Source organism: Penicillium digitatum, chromosome 1 (assembly GCF_016767815.1).
Source record: "Penicillium digitatum chromosome 1, complete sequence".
Classification (NCBI taxonomy): Eukaryota; Fungi; Ascomycota; class Eurotiomycetes; order Eurotiales; family Aspergillaceae; genus Penicillium; species Penicillium digitatum.
In genome coordinates this window covers 7278323-7303373 of record NC_089384.1, presented here as the reverse complement: position 1 = coordinate 7303373, position 25051 = coordinate 7278323, and the positions used below count along the sequence as shown (strand labels likewise).

General features: G+C 48.8%; 8 protein-coding genes across 8 annotated transcripts; 3 read left to right on the top strand and 5 right to left on the bottom strand.

Moving 5' to 3' along the window:
* Window positions 1-185: 185 nt before the first annotated feature.
* On the bottom strand, window positions 186-3172 carry Pdw03_4872 (Inositol phosphatase; the record flags this gene model as incomplete). The annotated part of the gene is made up of 3 exons (XM_014675232.1): window positions 186-2111; window positions 2177-2895; window positions 2959-3172. The coding sequence occupies 3 exons, from the start codon at window positions 3170-3172 to the stop codon at window positions 186-188; spliced, it is 2859 nt and encodes a 952-aa protein (XP_014530718.1).
* Window positions 3173-3744: 572 nt separating this feature from the next.
* Window positions 3745-5378, bottom strand: Pdw03_4871 (Magnesium transporter NIPA3; the record flags this gene model as incomplete). Its single annotated transcript, XM_014675233.2, has 7 exons — window positions 3745-4195; window positions 4253-4544; window positions 4602-4762; window positions 4816-4906; window positions 4960-5050; window positions 5177-5246; window positions 5365-5378. The coding sequence occupies 7 exons, from the start codon at window positions 5376-5378 to the stop codon at window positions 3745-3747; spliced, it is 1170 nt and encodes a 389-aa protein (XP_014530719.2).
* A 1713-nt stretch (window positions 5379-7091) lies between these two features.
* Pdw03_4870 (putative glutamic acid-rich protein) lies at window positions 7092-9636 on the bottom strand (the record flags this gene model as incomplete). Its single annotated transcript, XM_014675234.2, has 2 exons — window positions 7092-8519; window positions 8575-9636. The coding sequence occupies 2 exons, from the start codon at window positions 9634-9636 to the stop codon at window positions 7092-7094; spliced, it is 2490 nt and encodes an 829-aa protein (XP_014530720.2).
* Window positions 9637-10091: 455 nt separating this feature from the next.
* On the top strand, window positions 10092-11807 carry Pdw03_4869 (Coatomer subunit delta, putative; the record flags this gene model as incomplete). The annotated part of the gene is made up of 4 exons (XM_014675235.1): window positions 10092-10094; window positions 10151-10594; window positions 10648-10844; window positions 10907-11807. 4 exons carry the CDS (start codon window positions 10092-10094, stop codon window positions 11805-11807), a joined length of 1545 nt encoding a protein of 514 aa, XP_014530721.1.
* Window positions 11808-13220: 1413 nt separating this feature from the next.
* On the top strand, window positions 13221-16189 carry Pdw03_4868 (Fungal transcriptional regulatory protein, N-terminal; the record flags this gene model as incomplete). Its single annotated transcript, XM_066100854.1, has 5 exons — window positions 13221-13316; window positions 13376-13632; window positions 13709-13820; window positions 13871-14646; window positions 14710-16189. 5 exons carry the CDS (start codon window positions 13221-13223, stop codon window positions 16187-16189), a joined length of 2721 nt encoding a protein of 906 aa, XP_065956254.1.
* Window positions 16190-17291: 1102 nt separating this feature from the next.
* Window positions 17292-18898, bottom strand: Pdw03_4867 (plasma membrane iron permease; the record flags this gene model as incomplete). Its single annotated transcript, XM_014675238.1, has 2 exons — window positions 17292-18058; window positions 18118-18898. 2 exons carry the CDS (start codon window positions 18896-18898, stop codon window positions 17292-17294), a joined length of 1548 nt encoding a protein of 515 aa, XP_014530724.1.
* Window positions 18899-19629: 731 nt separating this feature from the next.
* On the bottom strand, window positions 19630-20886 carry Pdw03_4866 (Aldolase-type TIM barrel; the record flags this gene model as incomplete). The annotated part of the gene is made up of 1 exon (XM_014675239.1): window positions 19630-20886. The coding sequence occupies one exon, from the start codon at window positions 20884-20886 to the stop codon at window positions 19630-19632; it is 1257 nt and encodes a 418-aa protein (XP_014530725.1).
* A 2026-nt stretch (window positions 20887-22912) lies between these two features.
* Pdw03_4865 (Fatty acid hydroxylase, putative) lies at window positions 22913-25004 on the top strand (the record flags this gene model as incomplete). The annotated part of the gene is made up of 4 exons (XM_014675240.2): window positions 22913-23907; window positions 23961-24110; window positions 24907-24952; window positions 25002-25004. 4 exons carry the CDS (start codon window positions 22913-22915, stop codon window positions 25002-25004), a joined length of 1194 nt encoding a protein of 397 aa, XP_014530726.2.
* Window positions 25005-25051: the final 47 nt, after the last annotated feature.

Here is a 25051-nt window from a genome sequence, read left to right as displayed (position 1 = left end):
CCTTTCGAGATTGGTGATAGTTAGGAAAGATACACCTAGCTTTTTTCACCAACATGATGCCAAGGCTCTCGAAGAGATGCCAGTGACGGAGGAGGCAAGCTATAACCCGAGAGTGAAGAGCCATGTGAACGAAAGAGGAATCAGTGCAAGAGATCTCGCATCTCATCTCCTTAATACCGGTCAAGTCACGCCCAAACCATCTTCTTAAGATCATAAACCAGATATTCCAACCACCCAGTCCTCTTCTTGGCATCCGCCAACGAGATGATATCAGACTGTTCAACCACAGAGACCGCCTCAAGATTCCGACCCTGACCCGCAAGCATCGCCCGCTCTATATCCAAGCAGACCGAACGAACCCGATCCATCTCCTGGACAGTCCCAGCGCTGGGCCCTAGCCGCGGACTAGCCACCGGGTTCGATAGCGGCAGGCCCTTGAATGCGATGAACCGCGTCGTCGCAGGCTTGCTACCCCGTAGCCAGGAAACGAGATCCCATTCGCTGTTGGAGCTGGCAGTAGTCTCAAGCGTGCTGAGATCGACACCACTCTGCAGGGATCGGGTATTCACACGGAGGGTGTTTGTGTCGCCGTCGCGGTAGACTATGACGAGTCCAACGTTGGCCGCTTCGTTGGCTTGGATATCTGTCAATATGGATGTGATATATGTACCGTAGTGGATGCGCTGGATGGACCGGAGGTCGATGCGCTCAAAGGACAGAACTTTGTCAGTCTCCCAGTCGAAGCGACAGCTGTAGACTGCGGCGTCTGTTAGGAGAAGTACTGATTCTTCAAAGGGTAGAGTGCGAAGGGTGTTGGGTTGGCGGGGTGTTAGCATGGTCCAGCCGCCTAGGAACTCTTCAAAGGGGCTACTGATAACGATCTTGCAGCTTGTGTCAATGGCGTTCTGGCGGAGCTTTTGAACTGAGATTCCTGGATCGGTAGTCTGCAGTTGGATGGCGAACTCGTCGAAGACGTGAGTGGAGACGTTGCCTAGCAGATAGTCGATACAGGCTTGAGAGAAGAAGTCATTTACGATATTGTTGTAATAGCGGGAGAGTGTCAGTCCCAAGTCGTTGAGGGCGCCTCTATAGTCTCGTTTGCGTGTACGGGTGTAGTCCCCCTTCAGGGCTGCGGTTGATGAATATTGCTTGGAGATGGCATCTCCGTTGTCTGCCCATAGCGTATTGAACCATTGGGTGGAAGAGTCACCGCCGATATCAATGTCAATACCTTCATTTTCCAGTTGACGCTCGAGAGCCCATTGGCCGAATGCACACTGGGCAACACCAGTGCGATCGAGACAGTCCATGCAATTGGTTCTGACGATGCCCTTTTGGGTCTGTAGGATATCGTTGTCTGCGACGATGGTGTAGCAGAAGTCATTTAATGTGTCCTTTAGTCGGTCAACTAGGCGCGAAACGTTTTCAAACTTCATGCCCCGGCACTCGCGGTGGAATTCAAACCATTCAAGTTGCAACGGCTTACCATCGATCCCACCGGCAGCATTAAATGATTCGGTATATCGCTCATATTGCTCTCCTAGCTTCAATTCCCCAGCTAGCTTGTCAATAAGAGAGACCGCCTGGATATTTCCATACCGTCGACTGAACTCTCGGAAATGTCTACTGAAGGCAAGGAGATTCGTGTCCGCTGAGTGATGGAGCACTGGAACTGGCTTCAACGCATATGGGGACTGCGAGAAATACAGAGGAATGGAGCCTCGGACTTGCAAATATGAGTAGGCAGGGTGAGATGGAGTCCACTCCGGAAACGAAAGAATCTGCTCGGTTTCAACTGTGTTGGCTGTGTTGCCCTCATCATCGACACCACGGCGCAGGTAACGAAGACCTGGTCGCTTGACAGAACGTCGAGAAATGAGAGTCAAAAGATAATCTCGTTTGCTGACATTAGTCTCAGAAGCTCCAGCAACGTGTTTTTCACCGAGGATTCGGCCTTCCTCGATTTTCACAGAGTCCTTCGAAGGTTGTTTCCTCTCAGTACCAGCGATTGTGAACTCACGTTGGCCGACAAAGCCTTGAATCAACGGCAGAACAAAGCCATGAGCCCCGTGATCAATAAATTTATTCATCAGATGCCTATTCCAAAAATACTACTAACGAGTCAGCAAGCAGATTTTCACGAAAAACATCTTGCGGGCCCTCAAGTTGCACATACCAATGGATCCACAACTTTGTGGAAGGGCAGCTGATCTTTCCGAGCTTCCTGCATATGTAAAGAGCGTGTGAGATCATAATCATATGCAAAGAAAAAATTGCGCGACGCAAATAAGAGTTTCGTGTAGCGAAGCAATTTTGGCAGCAACTCCACAGCCTGGCCAGATTTGGGCCGATCAGGCTCGCTCTGGACCCCGGCCTCTTCAGAAAGAGCTTCATCCACAGCTTCATGTTTTGCCTCACTGGCATCGCCTGAAAGACTGGAAGCTTCGTCGAACGGAGACTCTGGCACATCCTGCTCTAGAGCTCCAGGTCTGGGCAAGCCCAAGTTGTTGCGCGATACCCAATTGGCTGCAAATCTGCCGAAGCGAAATTTTTTCGCAATCACGTCTTCTGAAATACTGCCGACGCTGGTGCAGCAGGCATGGGATGTACCGCAAGTAGGTGATGCGGGCAGGCTGCCGATCTCCACCTCCGCCTCGGCTCTGTCGGTCTCGTTATCGGGGAGATCATCTTCGTCGGAGAAAGTTTCAATGGTGACTTCCTCTTGTGATGATTCTTTCTTGGCTTTTCTGATGGCGCGGGAAGCATCTGCTTGGGATGAGATCGGAATAATCGCGACGTTGGTTACAGCGTAGATCGGGCGGCCTTGGATCTGCGCTACTTGTTGACGCTGTGTGATGGAAACAAGAAATGTGTAAGAAGCGACAGACAAGAGACCTGCAGCGGCAGCGCTCTGGGATTAGTTTCTTATTTCAAACTCCACTCAGTTCGTCGACATACCTATGAGACCGTAGGCCTCAAGGGCGTCCTTTCCGTCGAGGGGCTCCGAGGCGCCAGCAGGCAAGGAGGTGATTTTGTCCGCCTTGTAGTTGATGCGGAGGGATGAGGACTCATTGTTGCTGCTAGCGGTATTCCGTGGTCCGCTGGCCTGAGCATGTAAGATCAGACCGTCGACTGTGGCGACAATCGCCAATTTGTGCAATAAAGCGGGCATTGCGCGAGTTCCCCACGTTCAAGGAGAACAAGATCACACAGCTGCCCTTCCAATGACGTCTATGGGCCCTTTGCAAAAACACATGTAGCCAAAGACACTCAGCCTGAAAATTTAAAGATGTAGGAATTGAAAAAGCAAGAATCTCAGATAGGCATGTTCCATAAACAGCTGACCTGCAAATACATCATCTGCCCAGCCCCACCCAGATAATTCGCCAGTCTGTCTATTCTGCAGAAATCCAACTAGAACTATATACAAGCCTCTCACCACGCCAGATCACCGATAGAGGAAAAAGAAGAGATGAAAACAGACAAAACAAAAAGACATCAAACCCCATCCATCCAGAGAAACCCAGAGTCATATTCAGTCGTTCATACAGACATGTCCAGTGCCTGATGGGTTCGCCCGAGTTTCAATGCAAATCTGACATTTTCGGGGAACAGTAAAAATACAAGTCGAGATCAAGCCCGTGGAAGGGAAACTTGCAGCCGAGTGTGTAGAGAGGAAGGAGAATCATTTCAAAGACCTTGTTACAAGGCGAGGATTGGAATCAGACCTTGACACAACCGCGATCAGAGCTGACTGTTTCGCTTGGTGTGCACTGCAGTCTGTGTGTTGGTCCGCGGGAAAGTCGGACCTGGCTCCCCATCACTTGTTTCGGTCAAGGTGTGCATGCTGATCCCATTCTCCGCATCGAAAGCTTGGATGAGGCCTTCACGGTCGCTGTTTCCATTGAAATATGCGCTCGAAGAACTTCGACGGGACTGCATTGAGCGACGAGTCTGGAAGCTCGTTATACCGTCTGTTGGCACTCCATCCTCGTCAAATTTTAAATTCACCATCGAGTGTCCATCAGGGTCATGCCGTGAGAGGTTCAAGAGGTACACCCCGGTGAAGATGGTAAGGAATCCACAAAGTAGGGATATGGTATTGACGGCGTCGGTGGTGTTGAATCCCTTGAAAAGGATGAAGGAGGCACAGAGGGTCGCGGTCGTGAAGGTGACATAGTAAAGTGGGTTCACGCTGTTGAAGGAATCATGTTAGTCTCGCATCTTTGTATTGATTGAGGCTTACACTCACATCGAAGTCGAAAAAGAGTTCAATGCCTTGTTGAAGTAGTTCATCTGCGTCAGAATGCAAAAACCAGTTACAATAGCAAAGACATAGGTGGATGCGTGGACAAATTGATTGTTGCCACCAATGGTCAATTTCAATGCAATCCCAAAGGCCTTGACGGACATGACAGAAACCGACCCAACAGTGGAGCAAATCGAGATGTAAACGAGAGGGTTCTTTTTGCCATAGATGGGCGCAACCCGGTAGATCATCAGAGTCGAGAAAACCGCAACTGCGACACAGTAAGAAAGGAAACCTAGTCGCAAAGTCAGCGGTGGGTTTCAGGCGCCGGACGCCGATCAAGTCTTTGTACCTGGCTGAACCGCATATCCAAGAATCTCATCGACTGTCTCCACCTGCTTGTCTGGAGGCGCATGGAGAACAATGACAACTGATCCCAGCAAGCACATCGCACAGCCCAATTTTCCTAATACACCAAGTATCTCGTTGAGGAAGTACGAGCTCAGGACCGCACTATGTCATGTCAGCTATGAGATTATGCACGCCATTGGGGAAGAGATCCCGACCCGATCAGAACACTCAGCGCACCAAGGGGCGTGACCAGAATTGCAGGCGCAAAGGCATATGCGGCAAAGTTGGCGACTTCACCAAGGGCCACTATGAGGATATTAGCATCACGGAATGTCGAATTTGGCGAATAGTTTCCATACGTGTCACTATACCACTCCACCACACAGGACTCTTCAGATATGAGAATCCTTCACCCTCAAACCCATGTCGTTCGGAGGCATGCATCAAGCCCTGTATTCAGACGCATTAGCGACTCCGCTCCGATGCTCATCGCTTTAGACCGAATTGCCGCGGTATTTGTCCAGCGCGCCCAAGATCCAAGTGCCCATTTCCCGGAAAAGTTCGTGGTACACCAACCTTTTTGGTGATAACAAAACTCGTACCGATAGCCATGGTGGATACAATGGCTAAAATAAGCCCGACGTATCTACAAGGGCGCAGCGCGCAACCATGTTAGAGTTGACCAGCTTGCCCTCGAGGAGGGGAGGGGGGGGGGGGGGGGGGGGGAGGGGGTTCATTTCATAAAGGAGTTGGAAGAGCCGTACTTATCTGGAAGCATTTTGACGTGATAATTCTAGGAGCCGGGAGCTCCTACTGTCGAAAGACCTCCAATGCCGGTAATAGATCGGGGAATGAGCGAGAGACTCGGGTGAGCAAAGGAAGGGGTTCGTGGTAACAAGCCAGGGACTTAAGGACTAGCGGAAAACAAAGGGAGCGAAAGACAAAACAGAAAAACGAGCCAGCCCGAGAATTCTGTTGAGTAAGTAAGATGTAAAGAAGCTTGGAAGGTAGGTAAATGGCCAGAAGCCAGAAGCCAGAGAGAGAGTGATGTGCCTGCGTGCGGTGGGGTTCCGTTTCAAGCCCGATCGGGGGACGCGTAAGAGAACAACGGGGCTAGAGGGCTTGGGAGGCTTGGGAGGCTTGGGAGGCTTCCAAGTACCGAGATGATTTAGGGATGCTTTAGGGAATTTTTAATTTTGATTGAACCTTTTTTTATTAGATTTATTTACACCATATCTAAATATGCATAGATAATGTAGAGCCTGAAATAGAATAGGTGGCCCCAACCCTTGTACTAGTATTTTATGCACTGTTTACGTCCTACAAGTATGTACATAACACACTGTACCTAGGTCACCACCATGTATATTGTATGTTGTATTCCGTATCACCCATCACTAATATCTATTATATTTATAGTTATGGATACTTGTCGATGTACCCAATAGGTATAGATTCCCAATGTTAGTCTCCTTTATTAGAATAAAAGCCAATTGGACCCTGAAATGAGGCCAAGACCGGCCTTTCAGCTGCCTCCGAATGCGGCGTTGGTTTCTATACTTAGCCCGAAATCCCCAGATACTCGGGTCCACTGCATGGCATTATTTAGTGTGGCTGAAAAACCTACAAACGGGTGACTTCCGGGGTCCGTACAGAGTTTAGAACTACATGTGTGGTACTATTGCAGCTAGCTAGCCAACTATCTATGACCTATACATGTCTCTGCAAAGCATCATTCTATTCTATAATTTCCTGATCTCCGCCATCCCCGGAATGTTGCTCCTTTGTGCCCCATAATATTAGCCAAATTAGGCAGATCAGCATCTCGAACCGTGGGGGATAGCATCAAATGATACCAATTCAAAAGAATTGAGACAATGTGACAATTAAATTATGAATTCAGTTGTGGAAGCACTTAAAGAGCATACATCTGGAAAAGCATATGGGGCAAAGGTTCATTGGTAGAATGCTACAAACACGTGGACTAACCCATCGCGCCGATACGCCAGATCCTAGGGAAAATGCATAGAAAACACGCAGCCCAAACGGGCACCCATCAACACCGAACAAAGATTTTGGGCCGAAGATCGGCAGTGGTATCTCGAATCGCAATGGCAGGGGAAGAGTAGTAAGAACAAAATAAGAAGAAAACGCAAGAATAGATGGTGGGCAGTTGATGGTGTCGAGATCACCCGGAGTTTGATCCAGATGCGGGATGGAGAAAGAGAAAGCGTTTGCCCCCAAGGAGGTTGATAGCATGCGCATGCTGGGGGAAGGGGTCGAACATACCTGTGTTCTGTCAGTAGTCGAACGAGACGTCCATCGGTCGAGGTCATTGCTGGCAAGGATGATTATTAGCATGTAGGAAGGTGATGGGTCGCGTGGAACGAGCATCAAGGGCTAGACTCGCTGGACACCAGGCGTGACGAATGGCGGAGATTGTAAAAATAAAAAGCCCCAGGGGTCGAAGAAAGAAAAGTGGGAGCGTGGTTTACGAAGAGCGGCGACGTTTGATGTCAACTGTGGAAACCACCGGGTCGCAGTCGTCTTCATCATCGCGAGACCGTTTGGCGGACAAGCTCTGGTTGATTCGGGGGATTGACAAGGAAGGGTCTGTTCCAACCAGCTCTACAGCCTCCGAATCGTCAAAATGGGTGTCATAGTCGCCAAAATGGTTCTCGTCAAACTCATGGTAATCAGCGCCCTCATCATCGGCAGCAAGGGGGGCATCGAATTCTTCCTCAGGATCATTGTAGTCTATACCCTCGAAATTATCAAGGGCATCGTCCTCTGTGTCTTTCGGGGGATTCTGCGTCAGGTCTACAGCGATTCCAAGTAAATCATCTGCAGGCTCTGGTGTTTGTTCCTTCTTGTCAGAGGCGCCATTCAAGCCGCTTTCAAGCGGCGGTGCCCGCCGGTCATGGGAAGGGTGGTTGTTCTCATCCTGTAGAAGAATTTCCGAGACAAATTCGTCTGTCGGCGGGGCATCTAACTCATCTGTGTCGTCTTCATCAAGGACAGACGTCTGATCAGCTGGTTCTTGAGCATCAACATCAGCATTTTCACTGGCAGTGACATCTTTTTGGAAAGCCTCTGAGTCATCGACCGAGCCAATGTCCTCGTGCTCATAGTATTCCTCGGCTCCCAGATCATTATTCTCAAGGTCCTCTCCGTAGTAGTGCTCGTTGTCTTGGTCTGTACCGGCGTCCACAACAACGTCCAGAGGGACATGATGGATATGCACTTTGATATCGCTTGCGCCAGGCAGTGCAGCGACCGTGGCAGTAGAATCGCTTTGTCGGCCTTCGGAATCATAGTGCTCTTCGTTCATATCGCCATGGCCATGATCGTGTTCTTGATCTCTTTCAATATGGCGAGATTCATCGAAGTGATCTGACTCTTTGTTCTCAGGCTGGACTAGATGAGATTGAGACTCAGGTGCAGCTTCAACACTTCGCACACTAGAGGCAGATCTATCCTTCTCCTGCGCATGCAAGATCTCTAGTTGAGCGTCAGAGACAACTTCAGCCTGGACCTGAGACTGTTCGCTATTTGGCGCTTGCTCTTCTTCGAGTCCTGGAGTCGTTTGCACTTCCGCGATTGACTGCTCTTTTTCGGCCTCGGCGGTGTAGAAGACTTCGTCTTCGTGCTCCTCAGCCCCATGGGCGCCAAGGTCCTCATCGGAACCTGCTTCGACTTCATCGTATTCATCCCATGTATGAAGCTCAAAATGAAGCTCGGAAAGTTTCTTGCCTTCAATTGCAGCGTCATTGAGATCTGCGATCTCGGCGGGGAACGCACGCTTAGTGCTCAGCGTAAGATAGAGTGCATCGGGATCGGTGGTACCATCATTTCGACAAAGTCTAAGATAAAGATCTAGGATCTGTTGCAACGTAACCTGAGACGTATGGAATGAGTCCTGAAAGCACAAGTCAGTGAGTTTGCCGATATAAGATCATTGAGAAGGCATTTACCTCCGTCATTTGGATACCGAGGGTGTCAATATCGATGACCAGGACCTCATTGCCTGCCATTGTTTTTTGAAGCACATGGCGCAGCGCCTTGAAGATTTCACCAATGTTCTCGTAAGCTAAAGCTTCATCTTCAATAAAGAAGGTGTCCGCCAAGTCTCCCTCAAGGGGAGGGAACAGAGCGATCTCACAGTCCTGATACAGAATTTTGACTGGATGAAGAGACTCATCGATGTATGCGACGTGTTGAAGAGATGTATCCTCATCTGCAACCAGGTGATTTTCCTCAGACAAAGGCTGCGCTTCTGGGTGCGCAGCTTTATGAGTGTGGTTATCTTCGGTGGAATGTTTGATTTGACTAGTCTCCGAGTCTTCCTTGTGAACTTGCGTTGCTTCAGTCTCTGACACAGCAGGGTGTGATGTCTCATTAGCCTCTTCACCAATCTCTGACTTTCCATAATGACCGCTGGTTTCGGAACTGATACAGGTTTCAGATGGTTCCTTAGCAAGGTCATCAGCATCAGCCGTGCTTAGCTGGGCCTGCGTGTCTAGGCCCTCAGCTCCAGAAGCCTGAGCTTCATTTTGAATGGAAGCAAGTTCCACAGAGCCACTTGAGCCTTGAGGTGCTGCCTCGAGGGGTTCCACGTTTGTGACTGTAGCATCCCCCTTGACGGTGCTGGTAGCGTCTTCGATGCTGCCTGCAGGTTCAAGATGAATGACAGGAGTGGCAATATTGACGTCTTCGGCCTGATCAGTCTCAATCATTTCTTCTTCGTATGGCTCTTCTTCAAACTGAACGTCAATATCATTGTCTTCATCGGCGTAGTTGTCAGCGTCGATCATCGATCCTTCGGAGGGTTCATCGGCCATGTCGGCATCGTAGATCGCGTCATTGTTGAGTTCGTTGGGGTGGGAGGTACTTGTAAATTCATCTGCACCCATCATTTCACTGTCCATGTTCGAGACATGGTCCTCCATGAGGTCGATATCGAAGTCGAAATCGTCAACCTGCCCTTGATAGGGTGAAGCCATCTCCATAGAATCGCCTGTAGCCGGGACTTCCATTATGGGGTATGCGATTAAGGAAGCTGTGGTCATGGCAAAAAAACGCGTAAAGATGTGCTCTGAGTTATGAGTAGTGTTGGAAAGTTCAGCAATGGCGTTCCATAAGAGCGGTTGAAACAAGAGTTGAAACTGAAGGAGGAAAGTTTTCGGCGATATCGAGAGCAAAAGGCTAGAGAAATAGCGAGAGAAACGATTTACTGAGCGTTGGTGATGTGTATTCAACTCGTGGGAGAAAGATGAAGTGAAGAGAAAGTGTCTGGTCGACGACTAAGCGAAAGGAATGCACGGGCCAGCCGCCGCCGAAGTGAACAGAGTAGCTCCCTACCGCTGCCAACCATCAACACCAGGGCGTACACTTCTAGCTAACCCTACGCTTCTCTATCTTTCTCTGTACTCTTTTCATTAATCACTCATTAATTGCCCTTTGTGTGCCCCTTTTGTGCTGTTTTCTCACCATGGTAAACCCTTGTTCAAATCAACTCGCGGGGGGATTGGACTAATTAACACACAACAGGTTGTTCTCGCAGCGTCGATATGCACCCGCGGAGGTAAAGCGGTTCTCTCGCGCCAGTTCCGGGAGATCTCTCGGTCCCGAATTGAAGCCCTTCTCGCCTCCTTCCCCAAGCTGGCGGACTCCGGAACCCAGCATACCACCGTCGAACAAGACAACGTGCGCTTTGTGTACCAGCCGTTGGACGAGTTGTATATTGTGCTGATCACCAACCGTCAATCGAACATTCTCCAAGACATCGATAGTCTACATCTATTTGCGCAAGTCACCACCAGCATCTGTAAAAGCCTAGACGAGCGGGAGATTCTTCGCAATGCATTTGAGCTCCTGAGTGCTTTCGATGAATTGGTGACTATGGGATACCGGGAGAATCTTTCCCTTTCACAGATCAAGACTTTCCTGGAAATGGAGAGTCATGAAGAGAGAATCCAGGAGATCATTGAGCGGGTAGGTTGTGAAACCATCGGCGTGGTTAGTTTATCGCTGACATACAGTGGTAGAACAAAGAGTTGGAGGCCAGCGAAGAGCGCAAGAGGAAGGCAAAGCAGCTGGAAATGCAACGTAAAGAGGCTGCTCGCACAGGTCGTGCCGCTGCCCCAAGAACTCCATCCTACCCCGCCTACACACCCCCAGCGCGCCCCTCCGTGCCCGACACTTATGATTCATACGAGGCCGAGAAGAAACAGTCTTTCACCAAGTACGTTTGGTTGATTCCCGATTTAACCGTTACGAGACTGCTGCTGACTGTGTGATGACTAGGCCCATTCCCACTCGCGGCAAGGGCATGCAACTGGGCAAGAAATCAAAGGCAACGGATATCTACGAGAAGGTTCGGGGTGATATGGGCCCTGAAATCGAAGAGGAGAGCCCATTGGCTCCACCAGCTTCGGCTCCAGTGCACGATATTCCCTCGACCCGCGAGTCTCTCAATGCGGAACAGGAGCCCATCCAACTCACAATCGCCGAGATCATCTCAGCCACACTTACTCGCGAGGGAGCTTTGAAGTCTTTCGAGGTCAAGGGTGATATGCAGCTCCGTATCAGTGATCCCTCCCTCACAAAGCTACGACTCGACTGTCAGGCTATTCCCACACATGGCGCACAGTTCCGTACCCATCCCAATGTCGACAAAGCTCTCTTCACCAACTCCTCTGTGATCCAACTGAAGGACACTGCCAAGCGCTTCCCTGCCAACAACTCCATCGGCGTTCTCCGGTGGCGTGTTGCCAGCTCGGCCGACAATGCCGATATTCTCCCCATCACATTCACCGTTTGGGTTAACAAGGGCTCCGACTCCACCACCGTGACTGTAGAGTATGAGCTCACCGGCGATGACAGTCTCCGCGATGTGGTTGTCACTATTCCATATGGCACGACAGAGCCGGCCGTATCTAGCTTTGACGCGGTCTATGAGGTCTCCGGTGACAGTCTGGACTGGAACCTGGGCACTGTCGACGAGTCGAACGCCTCTGGCAGCTTTGAGTTCGAGGCTATTGATGCTGATGAGAATGAATTCTTCCCGATGAGTGTCCGTTTCGCCAAAACCAAGCCTTTTGTGGATGTCGACATCAACAGTGTTTCCCTGCTAGATATGGAGGGTGAGAGTGTTGCATTCTCGAAAGATGTCCGCAGTATTGCGGAGAACTTCCTTATTGAGTAAAAATGGGCTTGGAGTGCTACTGTATAGAGTTCCTAATGATGTTCGGATTTTGGTGTTCTTTTATGGCTTCCAAGATCGTGTTGAGCCAATGCCTGATTTGATTCTTTGTTTTATAAAAAAAACTTCTTCCTCGTTCTTGCAATAATTTTACTATGGTTATCAGGCTCGGGGCCTAACAAACAAGGCCAATGGGCCCAAATTGAGCCTTAGAAGGATATAATCATCCGGACGTAATGGAACGTCAGGATTATGGGCTTGTCTCAAATTGACTCAACGAAGACGAGGGTATACCAGGGAGACGTTGGTGAGAATTGCCGTCAAGCTTTCCCTCCCCCCCCCCCCCCCCCCCCCCCCCCCCCCCTTGGGGCTTATCATCCTCTTTCCGAATTGAGGTATCCTGGCCTGAATGCCAACCAGGGACGAACCACTTTCAACGTCGGTGCCGCCACTGTCTAACGTCAGATTGACTTCGAAGCCCTGGGTCTGGGCCACCTAGACACTATTCACTATTTACGATTTATTTGGCGAAGTCCTCATATTCTATTTGTGAGAGATGGCTAGTCCAAGTCTGCGAAAGTACGTTCATGAGCTCCTTCAAGCACACAATTCAGACTTGTAAGGACGGCCCTGGGGCTCCCCTAGAGGTTGGCACTGCGGACTCTGTAAGGTTCCAAGAATGCAATTTCGACTTGAATCCCATATCACGACCCTTGGTTGCTGCATCGGAGTCCAGAGCTAGTCGGTACTAACAACCGAAAGCTGACCCTGTTAAACGGACGGATCACCGGGAGAGGTAATAAGATGGTTAAGCCAATAATTCAGGCTTTCTGGAGTAATCAGATCCATCCAAGTCCATATAGACTGTTTGGTTAATGGCAAATAGCGTGATCAATAACTAAAACAAGACATTTTGCTCATGAAAACGTTGAACTTTCGCCCCATACCCAACAAGGAGACTGAGGCAAACCCGTACACAACTATTCCTGATTTGGCGAACGAGTGGCCAATGGTGCTCATTTACTCATTACCCTAAACGAGCATTTGGATGTCATCACAGAGTATCTATCGGGCTTGACCAGCTCACGATTCCCAACGGTGCCCGAGCCCGAACCCTTTTTCCCTTCATCCTTCGCCGATACATGCTTCTTCTCATGGGTCAAATACTGGGGTATTTTTTATAAAGTCCCCTTACTTTCCTTCTCGACTCACACCAGTGTACTGACTATTTGATTTGGCATATGTCACGGCAATAACCAGTTGTTGACATTGTCATTTCAATATACATCAACGGCTCTCTGGGACGTACACGACCCAGACTCATCCAAGTAAGTCAATAGAGTGAAGATAACGTAGTCACGAATTCCACTAACATTTAGTGACCAACTTCAGTGATCATATCTTTTGTGGTTCACCATGAGTAATATCCCATTTCCCTCGTGGAATGAGCAACAGAGCCTCTTCAAATTATCGTGTGCTGATTCAGACACGTGTAATCAGTTTTCCAGTGTGGTAAGTGTGAAATCATGATCCTTCCTAGCCAAAAGTGTTATCTGATAGAGCATCGACAGGATTACCCAGTTTCTCATCTTCAACGAGGTGAATCCGAAGTGGGCACCAAGAAAATGGCCATCCCGCGACTAGCGGAAGGAGCCGAATCTGCCTTCACTTCTCCTGGTAGGTTTCATCGTCGACACGTTCGTCGGGCATGCGAGTCTTGCAGACAACGGAAGACGAAATGCACCGGAGACAAGTCCGGGTGCCGCAATTGTCGAGAGGCTGGAATCATCTGCTGCTACACCGATGGCAAAAGAGAGAAGTCCAAACGGTATGCAGAGTCAAGATAAAAGTGCACGGATGTCATTGCAAGAGCTGACGCCTCTAACCAACTCAACCAAAAATAGACAGCTAGCAAGCTTGTCTGCAAAGGTGCAGGCATACGAAGATGTTATTAGCAAGCTGAGCAATCGTTTTGGTGTGTCTGATGAGCAGCTTGTGAACATTGCCCTGGCAGCGGTATGAAGTTTGATTCACATTCGATAACTGTTCTATCTAATGCCAACCAGGAAGCGGCCCCTGAAGTGGCATTCAACCCAGAAACATGTCTTGCAGCAGCTGGAGAACGAAGGATTTCCTGGCATGCGGGTTCTGAGCCACCGCCCTCCCGAGCATCATCCGTTAGTCCGTTTGAATCCGGTGACCAGACCGAGGAAGACTTTAACAGAGATGAAACTGCACGAGCAACGGGCTTCATTGGAAAAAGCTCCGAGATCACTTGGCTTCAAAGGCTTAGCAAAGAGGTCAATAGTGAATGTGAGGCCTGGCCTGCAACTCTTCCCAACACAGATGACGAGAATGGTCTGCCCTCTCCAACTCTGACGCCTCGAACGGAGAATCCAAGCGAGCCATGGGTGGTGGCTTCCAACTATTATCTTGATGATTTGGATATTCCAACGGCAGATCAAAATGACCAGTATGGAATCCCATCACGGGAAACGGCAGGCAAAATGCTCAATGCCTATCTGACTTCGGTGCATCCATCCTTCCCAATCATTGGGGTTTCAACCTTTGTCCCTCAATTCCAGGTCTTTTTCAGTCAACCTTCTCTCAAGCCAGGAAACAAGTGGCTCGCTATACTCAATCTGATCTTTGCTATTGCTGCTAAATATGGGCAATTGACAAACTCAGGCTGGAAGGAAGATGATGATGATCATCAAATGTACTTCTCAAGGGCGCGGGCCTTGAGTTTGGAAGATCAGATGCTCCATCACCCTGACCTACAGCAGTTGCAAGTCGAGGGGCTTACTTCGTTCTATCTGATTGCATCGGGGCATATCAATCGGTAAGTTGACAGCCTGCACATTCTGTAACTCTATACTCACGGCGTTGGCTTGGTAAAATGCAGGGCTTGGAAACTTTCCGGAAGTGCAGTTCGAGGAGCTCTGGCTCTTGGATTGCATTTGCGCAACGTGGGTGTGAGCATATCGGACACTTCCAAAGAGATACGATATCGGGTGTGGTGGTCATTATATACAATGGATCATCTACTTACTATCATGACTGGGCGTCCCTCATGTGTCATTGACAGCTCTTGTACTACACCAATGCCTGTTCCTTTTGACGAGAGTGATTTCCAAAAGGATGAGGTGGCTCGGCTGATAGGCACAGCTGTGCTCCGTACAGCCAGTGGTTCCGAGCGGGTGCCCACCAACAATAGCGCAGAGGACCTAGAATCAACGGCTGATTCTGATTCGAACGATCTGCCTGCTGAGGGAGAGACAAAGATGAGCCGAGCAGAGTATCTCAAGAGTCTTCCGCCTTGCACTTCACTTTACTTCCTACAGTTGGCCTCCCTGACCAGCATTTCCAAGCGGATGACTGTAAAACTCTACAGCCCAGAAGCATTGCAGTCCCCATGGGCAAGCACCGAGTTTACCATCAAGAGCCTGATGCTTGAAATTGACTCATGGTTCATGAATCTCCCTGCTGCATACGATTTCACCTCGACACAGACATCCCAATGCCCCATAAGCCAGCGTATGGGCGTTGCCTTTCTGTTTTACAGCACCAAAATCGGAATCACCCGACCGTGCCTCTGTCGTTTGGATCAACCCTCCTCGGAGGATGAAAAGACTTATGAGTTCTGCAACAAGACTGCGGCAGAATGTATCGAGGCTGCATGTCACATGCTTACGCTATTCCCGGATACCCCCGACGCAGTGCTGCTATACCGCATGTCGCCATGGTGGTGCACATTACATTATCTGATGCAGGCAGTTACTGTTCTCCTGCTCGAGTTGGCTTTCCGGGCCCAGCATGTCCCCGAGAAAGCGACGATGGTCTCCAAAGCTGCAAAGAAAGCCCTGGACTGGCTATCGACGCTATCCAAAACTAACATGGCGTCAGAAAGAGCCTGGAAGCTCTGCGATGGATTCCTCCGCCGTTTGGCACCACACATTGGAATTGACGTGAATGATTTCCCAAGCACCGAAGAGTCAGATCCCCTCTTCGATATTCCCGATACCGCGGACTCCGCTGCAGTGGCAGAAGAGCCAGCAGCGGATGATGTGGCATTTGACCCGTCCGCAACTATTCCTGCATCAGTGGCAGTTGATGCGATCTCCGCCGAGCTGGACTCAATCGCCTGCTCTCCGATGGACCAATCCAACACTACTCCTCTCGCCATGCCTGACTCCTACGACCTGGATGCGCCGAATCTACTCGATCAGTTCATCAAACAGGAGAAGGATCTCTCGGGTCGGAGCTCATTTGATGAATGTTTCCCCTATGATCCAACCACTGGTCAGATCACGGGCTCTTTCTTCCCATCCGGTCCGAATCTGGAACTTGACCTGGGGTACTTCTGGGGTGATCCGGTATGTTGAACGGTTGGCATCCATGTTGGTGACCACATGAAAACAAAAAGCAGCAAATCAAAATGGACGCAGAATCAAATTGGAAAATCTCTCTGCAGTTATCTGGATTCGGGTTCTTTTCTTCTGTCGCTTCATTTGCATGCCATCAAAAGAAAGAGAAAAATTCTACACCTGTCTTCATATAGGCACTATAGAGAAAAGTGATTCGTGTTTCTCAGAACTTTTCCAACTACACTGATTACTGGAGTTTGTATACGGTAGCTTCTTGTACATTCGAACTGAGACTTTGATACTTCCTCTATGTTGGCATTTGGAAAAATCACACGTGTTTGAAATCCTGCCATGTACACAGATTTTGTATCTCACTTGATCTACAATCCAAGTCCATCGTCTACATCTGCTCCCCCTCATAGACCCTCCGATATTAACCCTGTCCCAGAGCCAGATCATCGAGGCCCATGTACCACCGAGGCCTGGATGTATGGAGCCAGCCGGAACCCAGCCGTGGATAGAACATGCGAATTCTAGACCGGGCGAAACAAGTTCGATTCTCATTCTCTTCGTTCATTCTGTCGTATTTCGGACTTGCCGTTAAGCGATAGATTTTATCGTGGTTCTTCGGTCACAGTGACGTGAGTAGCTGCACGAGGTGGACACTGAACCTGGCAACTAAGCATGTGCTCTCTTTTTGTGTTCACTCTGTGTTGACATAGAAAGTAATCGCCACTAGAGAGTGTACTTCGCCTGGGGCCATGCATTCGTTATTTGTAGAGATGTCTTTGGCAATTTTTCCGTCCTCAATCAGTGAAACCCAAGGCCAGGTTGCACACTATTCTCCACTCCATGACCAGTTCCAGCGCACGAAATGATAGTTCAGAGTTTTGACTCGCTTATGATCAAGACACAATCTAAAACGGATCATGCATTGCCAGTAGACTTCTAGAGTTTGGAAATGACAAGCCCCAATCATTCCTTAGAAATGTCGAAGTCATAACATAGTCGGCGAAGTAGCAAATCGGCCCAGGCTCGTACCAAGAGACCATCGCGTTGTTTGTAAGTGCATGGATTGTGGTATAAATAGGCTAGTCGTTTATATCTAGTGGTTGGAACATCAGCCTGAGCCCACCGCACTCCAATCCCTCCGAGCAGCAGTAAACAACAGCCGTCCGAGTTCTTCTTGGGGTGTGGAACGGGTGGCTTGGTTTTTCAACGGTGCTGAAGGGTAGTACACAGCCGTGACTCTCGCAAAAGAAATATCAACCGTGTGTTTCGTACGCGTGAAGTCTTCCCAGAGCATCCATTTGGAGGGTCGAAGAGGGTCTGAAACAGTAGTATCCGAGACCCCTGGGGTGACACCAAGGAGACCGCGGTCATCCCAGACGAATTTCTCAATGCATTCTAAAGCAGGCATGATTCGACGTCGGACACCGCAACCGGTATGGGCTTCGTCGATTGCATAGTCGGGATATTGTTTGAGAGAGGCGATGATGGCGGTAAGATCAGATGGAGGGCCTGGGAGTTGGTCGTTCTTGGATTCGCCAGGTGTGTGATCACTATCGTTGGGAGCTGAGTTGAAGTCTGGATCTATCAATGTTGATCCTAGAAAGATCGTCCTGGCACGCATTGAAAAAAATCGGATCATCTGGCCGAGTTGGAAGAGGTCACATTGGCTAGCGTTGTTGAATCCACCTCGGCATTGGAATCGACGAGATTGAAAAAGCACATGTGCAGACGCGGTGAAAGCTGCGCCCAATGTTCTGTTGCTTGCTACGGACCTTGCAGTGTCGGTTTCCTCCAGACCCCCATAGACACGAAGAAAATGAGCCTGTAGGTCGGTAATGGTATTTAAAACATATTGACGGCGACAATAGATTTCCTCTGCACAAAGATGTTTTAGCTTACAAGAACTCATTAGGATGCACTCTCCGGAAACCCACCTTCTAAACCATTTGGTAAATATTTCCAGCGCAAAGAATCTTCTTGAGGGGCATCCAGACCGTTTATCCAAAACTTGGAGCCCACAATGAGCAAGGCATGGGTCATGATTCTAGTGAGTCTTAGATCATTGAGGAAGGCGGATATGAAGATGATTTGTCGAATCCGATCTTCCTTCATTGACAAAAGAGCTGGGTTAAACCTGGCAAGGAGTGCCGGCTTCGATTTGCCGTATAAATATCCAATCCTCTGCAGAACATCATGGACAGCACGAGGAGAATTGAGTGAATCAGCAAGGTCGATCATTCTCGCAACAAGCGATGCAGACTGGGTTTTCAGCTCATTTTCAAACACCGCTCTTTCCGTTTCGTCGAAAGAATCGAGGCATAGAATCTTCAGAAATAGTTCGATGGCATCTTCTCCACACAGGCTGATAGAGTGCACGCTGGGAAGCCTGACGGTTGGTAGCGCATGCTGTAAAGTCGAGTCTGGTATTTGTGTTTCATTCCAGGCTTGCTTTTGGGCACTGAATTGCCTTCCCTCGGAAAACTTGGTGGGGTCCAGTAGTGCTTGAAAATATGGACTACGAGAAGTAAGACGCTCGCTTGCCACCCGCCATTTGCGCTTGGTGGGTGACGATGAGGAGTCACCGGGAGCGATATATTCGAGAATCAGATCACCATTTTCCGATATGGCTTTAATGGGTGATTGCTCGTTCTGCTCTTGGAGATCATTTTGATCTGAAAGCCCATTTTGACGGCCTTGAGCCTGGGCTGGGTTCATGGCTGTTGAGTTTCCCGAAATTCTCTGTGACTATGATCTGGCGCGAGATGGTGGCCGTGAAGGGAAAACATTGGAAGATAAAGACATCAAAAGGAGTCTGTCGACGGAGTTGTGTTATGTATTGTCGTAGTTCAGTATTTTCCAGTCTCAAGTGTCCATAGTGAAGACAACAGTTGGTGTTCCCTTAAGGTGGATGAGGTCAATTGTTTGGCAACCCAACACTAGTTTGATTCGGTGATCAGACTTAGAAAGACCAAGGACAAAACTTAATGGATAGAGGCTCCAAGTGAAGACAAACCAGGATGTCTATAGAGATGAAAGCACTTTCACTGTTGAATCCATGCCCACTTTGGCGCTCCCGGGCCCGGTGCGATTCCCACAAGATGACTAAGAGCGGATATTAGTGCCTGATAGTTCGGGCGTCAATTTCTTAACAATATTTTTACTTTGCAAATAGGTATGCCTCGCATTCTAGATAGAGCACGGGCACAAGTAAGACCTGTCAATTATCTGTTTATCGAATTCAGTGGTATATGTACAAGACACTTTTGGTGTAGATACCGACACAAGCGAGTCTTGGAAATAGTGGCTGGTGTCAAAAAGTAAATCAAGATGGGCGTAACTAAAGAATATACGCTCAACTCCAAAGTTGCCAACCTTCAGAGATGGAGCCATCAGAATTAAACAACGGCCAGCAAGTATGCAAAACAACAAGCGCTCTCTAAAGGACATTATGTAATAATAACAACTGGAAAGTGCATGATTTTCGGGCCCACTGGTGTTTCCTTTCCAAGCTCGGTGCCTTCATACTCTGCTCGGTTCTTTTCTCGAAGAGCTACCGCTTGCCTGACTATGTAGTGCAGGTATTGCGCAGTATATGGAGTTTCAGAGTCAGGGTCAGATGGTGTTATTCCATCGGGCTTGAAGGTGGAATCAAATTCAAAGCCGTGGCTAAGAATGGGTGACACAAGAGAGAATACACCGAGTGATTTTCGGTCTTCGTTGAGGCAAGGCAACGTAGCGAGTTTGGCAGCGTTGAGACCTAGTTGGGCACTCCCGTTACCATCGAATAATGCCAATTCAAAGATAGAGTTTCCTCGGTGATTTACGAAAAAGGGCTCTTCCGTTGCAAATCCGATGACAAAATCGGAGTTGGCACATGCGGCGACGATGGTGCTTTGGCGGAATTCGGGGGTAAATGCGGTATCAATAGTTCCGGGTAGACAGAGTGCAACGCTGCGGGCCAGTTGCGGGGGGATGGGGACACCGTCATCTGCGTGAAGGTGCGAGTGTAGAGTCACAGACTCAGTCGTGACCGAGATGGTTGACGATTTCCGTAATGCCGATCCCATACAGTTCGGACTGAATTCTTTCCAACCGTTGCTTGTATCTGTGGAGGGGGTGGGGATTTCAACTTCCTCGCCCAAGGAGTAGTTGTTCATCTCGGCAGAGATCTCGGTTTGGATGATCTTTGCAGTGATCGCAACTGCCTCGCGGGCGGCCAATCTCAAGGTTGGAATCAAGATATCATTTTCTTGTTGATCCACTGGAGCTGCGGGTGCCCAAGAGGTGGCCAGATTGGACCACGTCGCCGTCCTCAATGGGCCACTGGTATATGACTTCTTGATCAAGTCTGCCAAGGCCTGCCTTGTTTCCAACGGGGCATCCGCTCTGCCCATGAAATTAACCATAGGATTCAGAATCTTGCTTCCTTCCCACAATAAGAATCTATGTTTCCTAGACAAATCCTGAAGCTGTTCGATCGTATCGCTGGACCAGTCGTCGATCACATCGGCAGGAATTTGTAGTATGGCGATGTAGGGGCCGATATCTGCGGCCAGCTGGACGAGTGAGGCCGAGTCAATGTGATTGACGGAAGCGTGGGCGACGACGGGCTGCCCACAAGGAAGGGTCTTTTTGGTGGCCGTCAATGTCTGCAGGTAGGCCAGAATTGGGTTCTCGGGGGACCAGTCCCCCATGGTCGACATTATGGGGAGATGAAAGGAAGTGAGCGTGGAAGGGTATATCGTATGATGGAAAAGAGAAGAGCGCAAGTCCAAAAGAGATGAGAAAACCAAAGGTAGAGAATGTGGGAAGGAAGAGGGGGCTGAAATCTCCACAACTAATTAGTGCAATGTCTAATCCCTGCTTCAATTTGGAATTGACCACGCAAAGACCAATAAATAAGCCATGATAGCGTTGGAAGTACGGAGTCATCGTTCCGACCATAGCCCCGCGTACCGCGTAGGATAACACTAAACTCTCAGTGGAGACATGAGCCGAGAGCCGGGCGCCTACAGGGATCATCTTACACTGTACTCCGTAAATCGTACGAAGTAGTCCGGAGTTCAAGATACATACTTGATATGTACTAATTAGTATGCTGTACTTTTAATAGATGCTAGGGTGGCCTTTGGCCAGTTCAATGGGTCTTTCTGGGAGATCTCGGGTTTCGCTTCTACCCGAAAGATCAGATTTTCTGTTCCTGTCAGGCCGATACGCTTGTGGGGCTCGTCTCCAGTGATGGAACCAGAATGGGGTCCAACTGCGAATGTCCCTGTTTGTGTTAATCCGATCGATCAGTTGGTCAACGAGAAACAAGTCTGGTACATGGGGCCCCAATCTTGGAATCAAGAAGGATTGCTGAGAAACTTGTCGAAGAAGTTAGCAGTTTGGGTTGTTGAGCGGTTTGGCAGTTTTAACCTGATGAATCTAATCTAAGCCTATTTGGGTATAGTCGACACATCTATTCCTATCTCGGTATAGCCTCACAACTTGCACTATATAAAATATAATTGGCGAGTCTGAAATGATCTGCTCACCTGTTCACAGTGCTCCAGTTGCATGTACAAAGTAGCTAAGTACCTGTCTGGCTATCAAGTACAGAATCTGTACACATGCTACATCCGATAGTGACTGATGTTTAATTATCTCTTATGTTCACATTTACCGTCAGCCGCTGCTGATTCACCAATAAAACCTTTGTCATCTTATGGAGGTTGTACTTGTGACCACTTCAACGGCATTGGGCATTGTTCCCTTCACCAAGCAAGCTCTCTTGCACTGAGATGGACCCTTACGCATTCTATCTCGCCGTTCCATTCCCTATCATTTTCTCTATATGAGGGCTTTGCCAGCCCAGGATTTGGTGGTCCTTCTCCTTGTGGCCTAGTCATCAGCTGTCATAGAGCTATATTTGAGAGCTTTTTGGCGGTAGGTGGTCTCTATCTTTGGCAATTTTCATCTCAACGGTTCCAGGTATCGAAATCTTTGACATCTCTAGATTGCACCCGCATTTAGAACTAAGTAAATAAGATGCCACGCTCGTAGGTACTCTGAAGTCGCATTTGATCGAGAATAGTTGGACTCCGCAACACCAGATTGTTTAGGAGAAAGCGGCAATCCTGGACCCTTGGCGCATCTCATTGGTTGTTCCCATTTCGCGAGCTTTTGACCATTGGTCTTCTTCCCAGACACAATAGATCCGAATGCTTCTGTTTCAGGCCCCCTATAATTTTTTAAATTACATCTTCCTATCCGCTGAGCACCTGAGCTAAGCCTGGATCGCGATGTCCTCCCGAGGTCAATCATCAAGGCGGCTAAGATAGAACAGCCCCACCGATCCAGTTAAAAAGATAAAGTTATGTACATAACTGTGTCCATAACCTAGTACCTTGCAATTTTTTTTTTTTAATGAAAAATGTTGTATGTTGCAAGAATTAACTATGTACGGGGAGTACTCCGTACATAGTTAATTCTTGCAACATAGGCTATCACTCCAACTCTGATATGGATCCCGTTGAAACTTGTGGCCTGATCCAATTGCAAGTTGAGAAATCCAAGTTTTCCTCCGGGAGCGGGCGGATCCCTGGTTCTCGTTTTTTTTTTGGTGTCACGCCACCCCTGTAATTCCTATTAGTGCTGCCTTTCGGATTTTTTTATCTCCCATCCTACCCTATTTTCCCGATTTTCCTTGTTTTCTTTATTTTATTTCTCTATCGACTCTCTGCCAACATGCCTGGGAGAGTTCTGCCGACGTTTACCTCCGCCGATGTTAAATCTCACAACACCGCCAAGTCATGCTACATCACCTTGGGGTCTAACGTTTACGATGTCACCGATTTCCTCGATGCGCACCCCGGTGGTGGTGATTTGATCCTAGAGTATGCCGGTCAGGATGTGACAGATATCCTGAAGGACGAGATCTCCCACGAACACACTGATGCTGCCTATGAAATTTTGGAGGAGTATCGCATCGGGCTTGTCTCGAATGTTTCTACGCCTGGCAAAACCACAACCACTACAACGACAACTGTCATCGAAACTGAAACTGCGACTGAAAATGAGTCTGGCCCCGTTTACGCAGCCACTGGAATGTCGCGGGAGGAGGATATGTCGATTGATACCGACTTTAACCAGGACTTCAAAACACACAAGTTCCTCGACCTAAACAAGCCGCTTCTGATGCAACTGTGGTACAGCAACTTTTCCAAGGAGTTCTACTTGGAGCAGATTCATCGGCCTCGTCACTATCGGGGAGGGGAGTCTGCCCCTCTGTTCGGAAACTTCCTAGAGCCTCTCAGCAAAACCGCGTGGTACGTCGTGCCAAGTATCTGGTTGCCATGTGTTGCCTACGGAATAACGGTGGGAGCTACTGGGCTGGGTAGCGCCACTGCTGCTGCCTCCTACTTCACCGGTGGTGTGTGCCTCTGGACTTTGATCGAGTATCTGATGCACCGATTCCTCTTCCACATTGATCACTGGCTTCCGGACAACCGTGTCGGTCTTACCCTGCACTTCCTGCTCCACGGTATCCATCACTATCTCCCGATGGACAAGTATCGTCTCGTTATGCCACCGACACTATTCGTGGTACTGGCTGCTCCTTTTTGGAAGCTGGCACACGCAGTCTTCTTCTACAACTGGTACGCGGCTGCGTCGGTATTCTGTGGTGGCGTTTTCGGGTATATCTGCTATGATCTCACCCATTACTTCCTGCACCACCGCAAGTTAGTTGAACTCTCTATTTGATACAATGAATACACGCTAACAATAGATCCAGTCTCCCTTCTTGCTACAAGGATCTCAAGAAGTACCACCTCGCGCACCATTTCGCCGATTACGAGAATGGATTTGGCGTGACTAGTCGCTTCTGGGATCAAGTCTTCGGCACTGAATTGGTGTCCCCAACCCCCAAGGGCGTGAAGGCTCAGTAAGCACAATGAATCCAAGCATCAATACAGGGCTGTCACTAGTCCTTTAAGTCACGATTTAACGCCGAGTACGATCGAGATACTACTCTTCGATACTCTTCAAGTACATTGGCTACTATGGAGTTTCCGGTTGGTCTCAGGGGTCTACTTCTTGTACAGTAGACTTCGTCATGCCATCACTTGTGATGGTGCTAGATGCAAGACGAAGTTGATTCTTTTTTCTTTAACAAGCATCACTTATCAGTGTATATGACCGTTAATCATAATGCCAGAAAATAACATTTGCATCTTTATGCTACCTGCTTCATGCTAGACTCACTAGTTTCCCATATTCACCAAGGTGCACTTTTGCCTACTCATTTGGGCATTTGTCACCATTGTGGGATCTTGAATGATCTGAAAGAACAGGCTCCATTCAAAGCGTCGTACAGACAGGGGGAGAGCTAGAGGAAAAGGCATATTCTCGGCAGGTATATTCCATGTATGTAATGTTAGAAGTATAGATGTACAACAGATGTACAACATCAAGGTTGCAAGGTCGTGTGGCTCGAAGGATGTGGCTCGGCGTATTGTTTTGCCACCAACAGAATTTAGGACCCCAAAGCCTTCGCCACGGAAAATATCTCGGCCGAACAATTTTCCGCCTGTCACCGCCTCGGGCCTTTTGGGCCTTGCGACCAACCAAATTATTTAAATACTATACCATACCAACATTCAAGTGCTCATACAACTCCCTCGAAATTAGTCGCACTTAAGGCGTGACCTTGCAAGAAAGAGCCAGAGAGCGCATTAAAGCGCCGGAAACCAAGGGAAGATTCCGCTGATCCATCCCATCATAAGGGTTCGAAAACCAACTCTGCGTCCCCTTCCGCCATCTGACCCCTACAAAGTGATATTACCCCCACCCCGATCAATATTTCTACCCCGACCAGCGACAGGC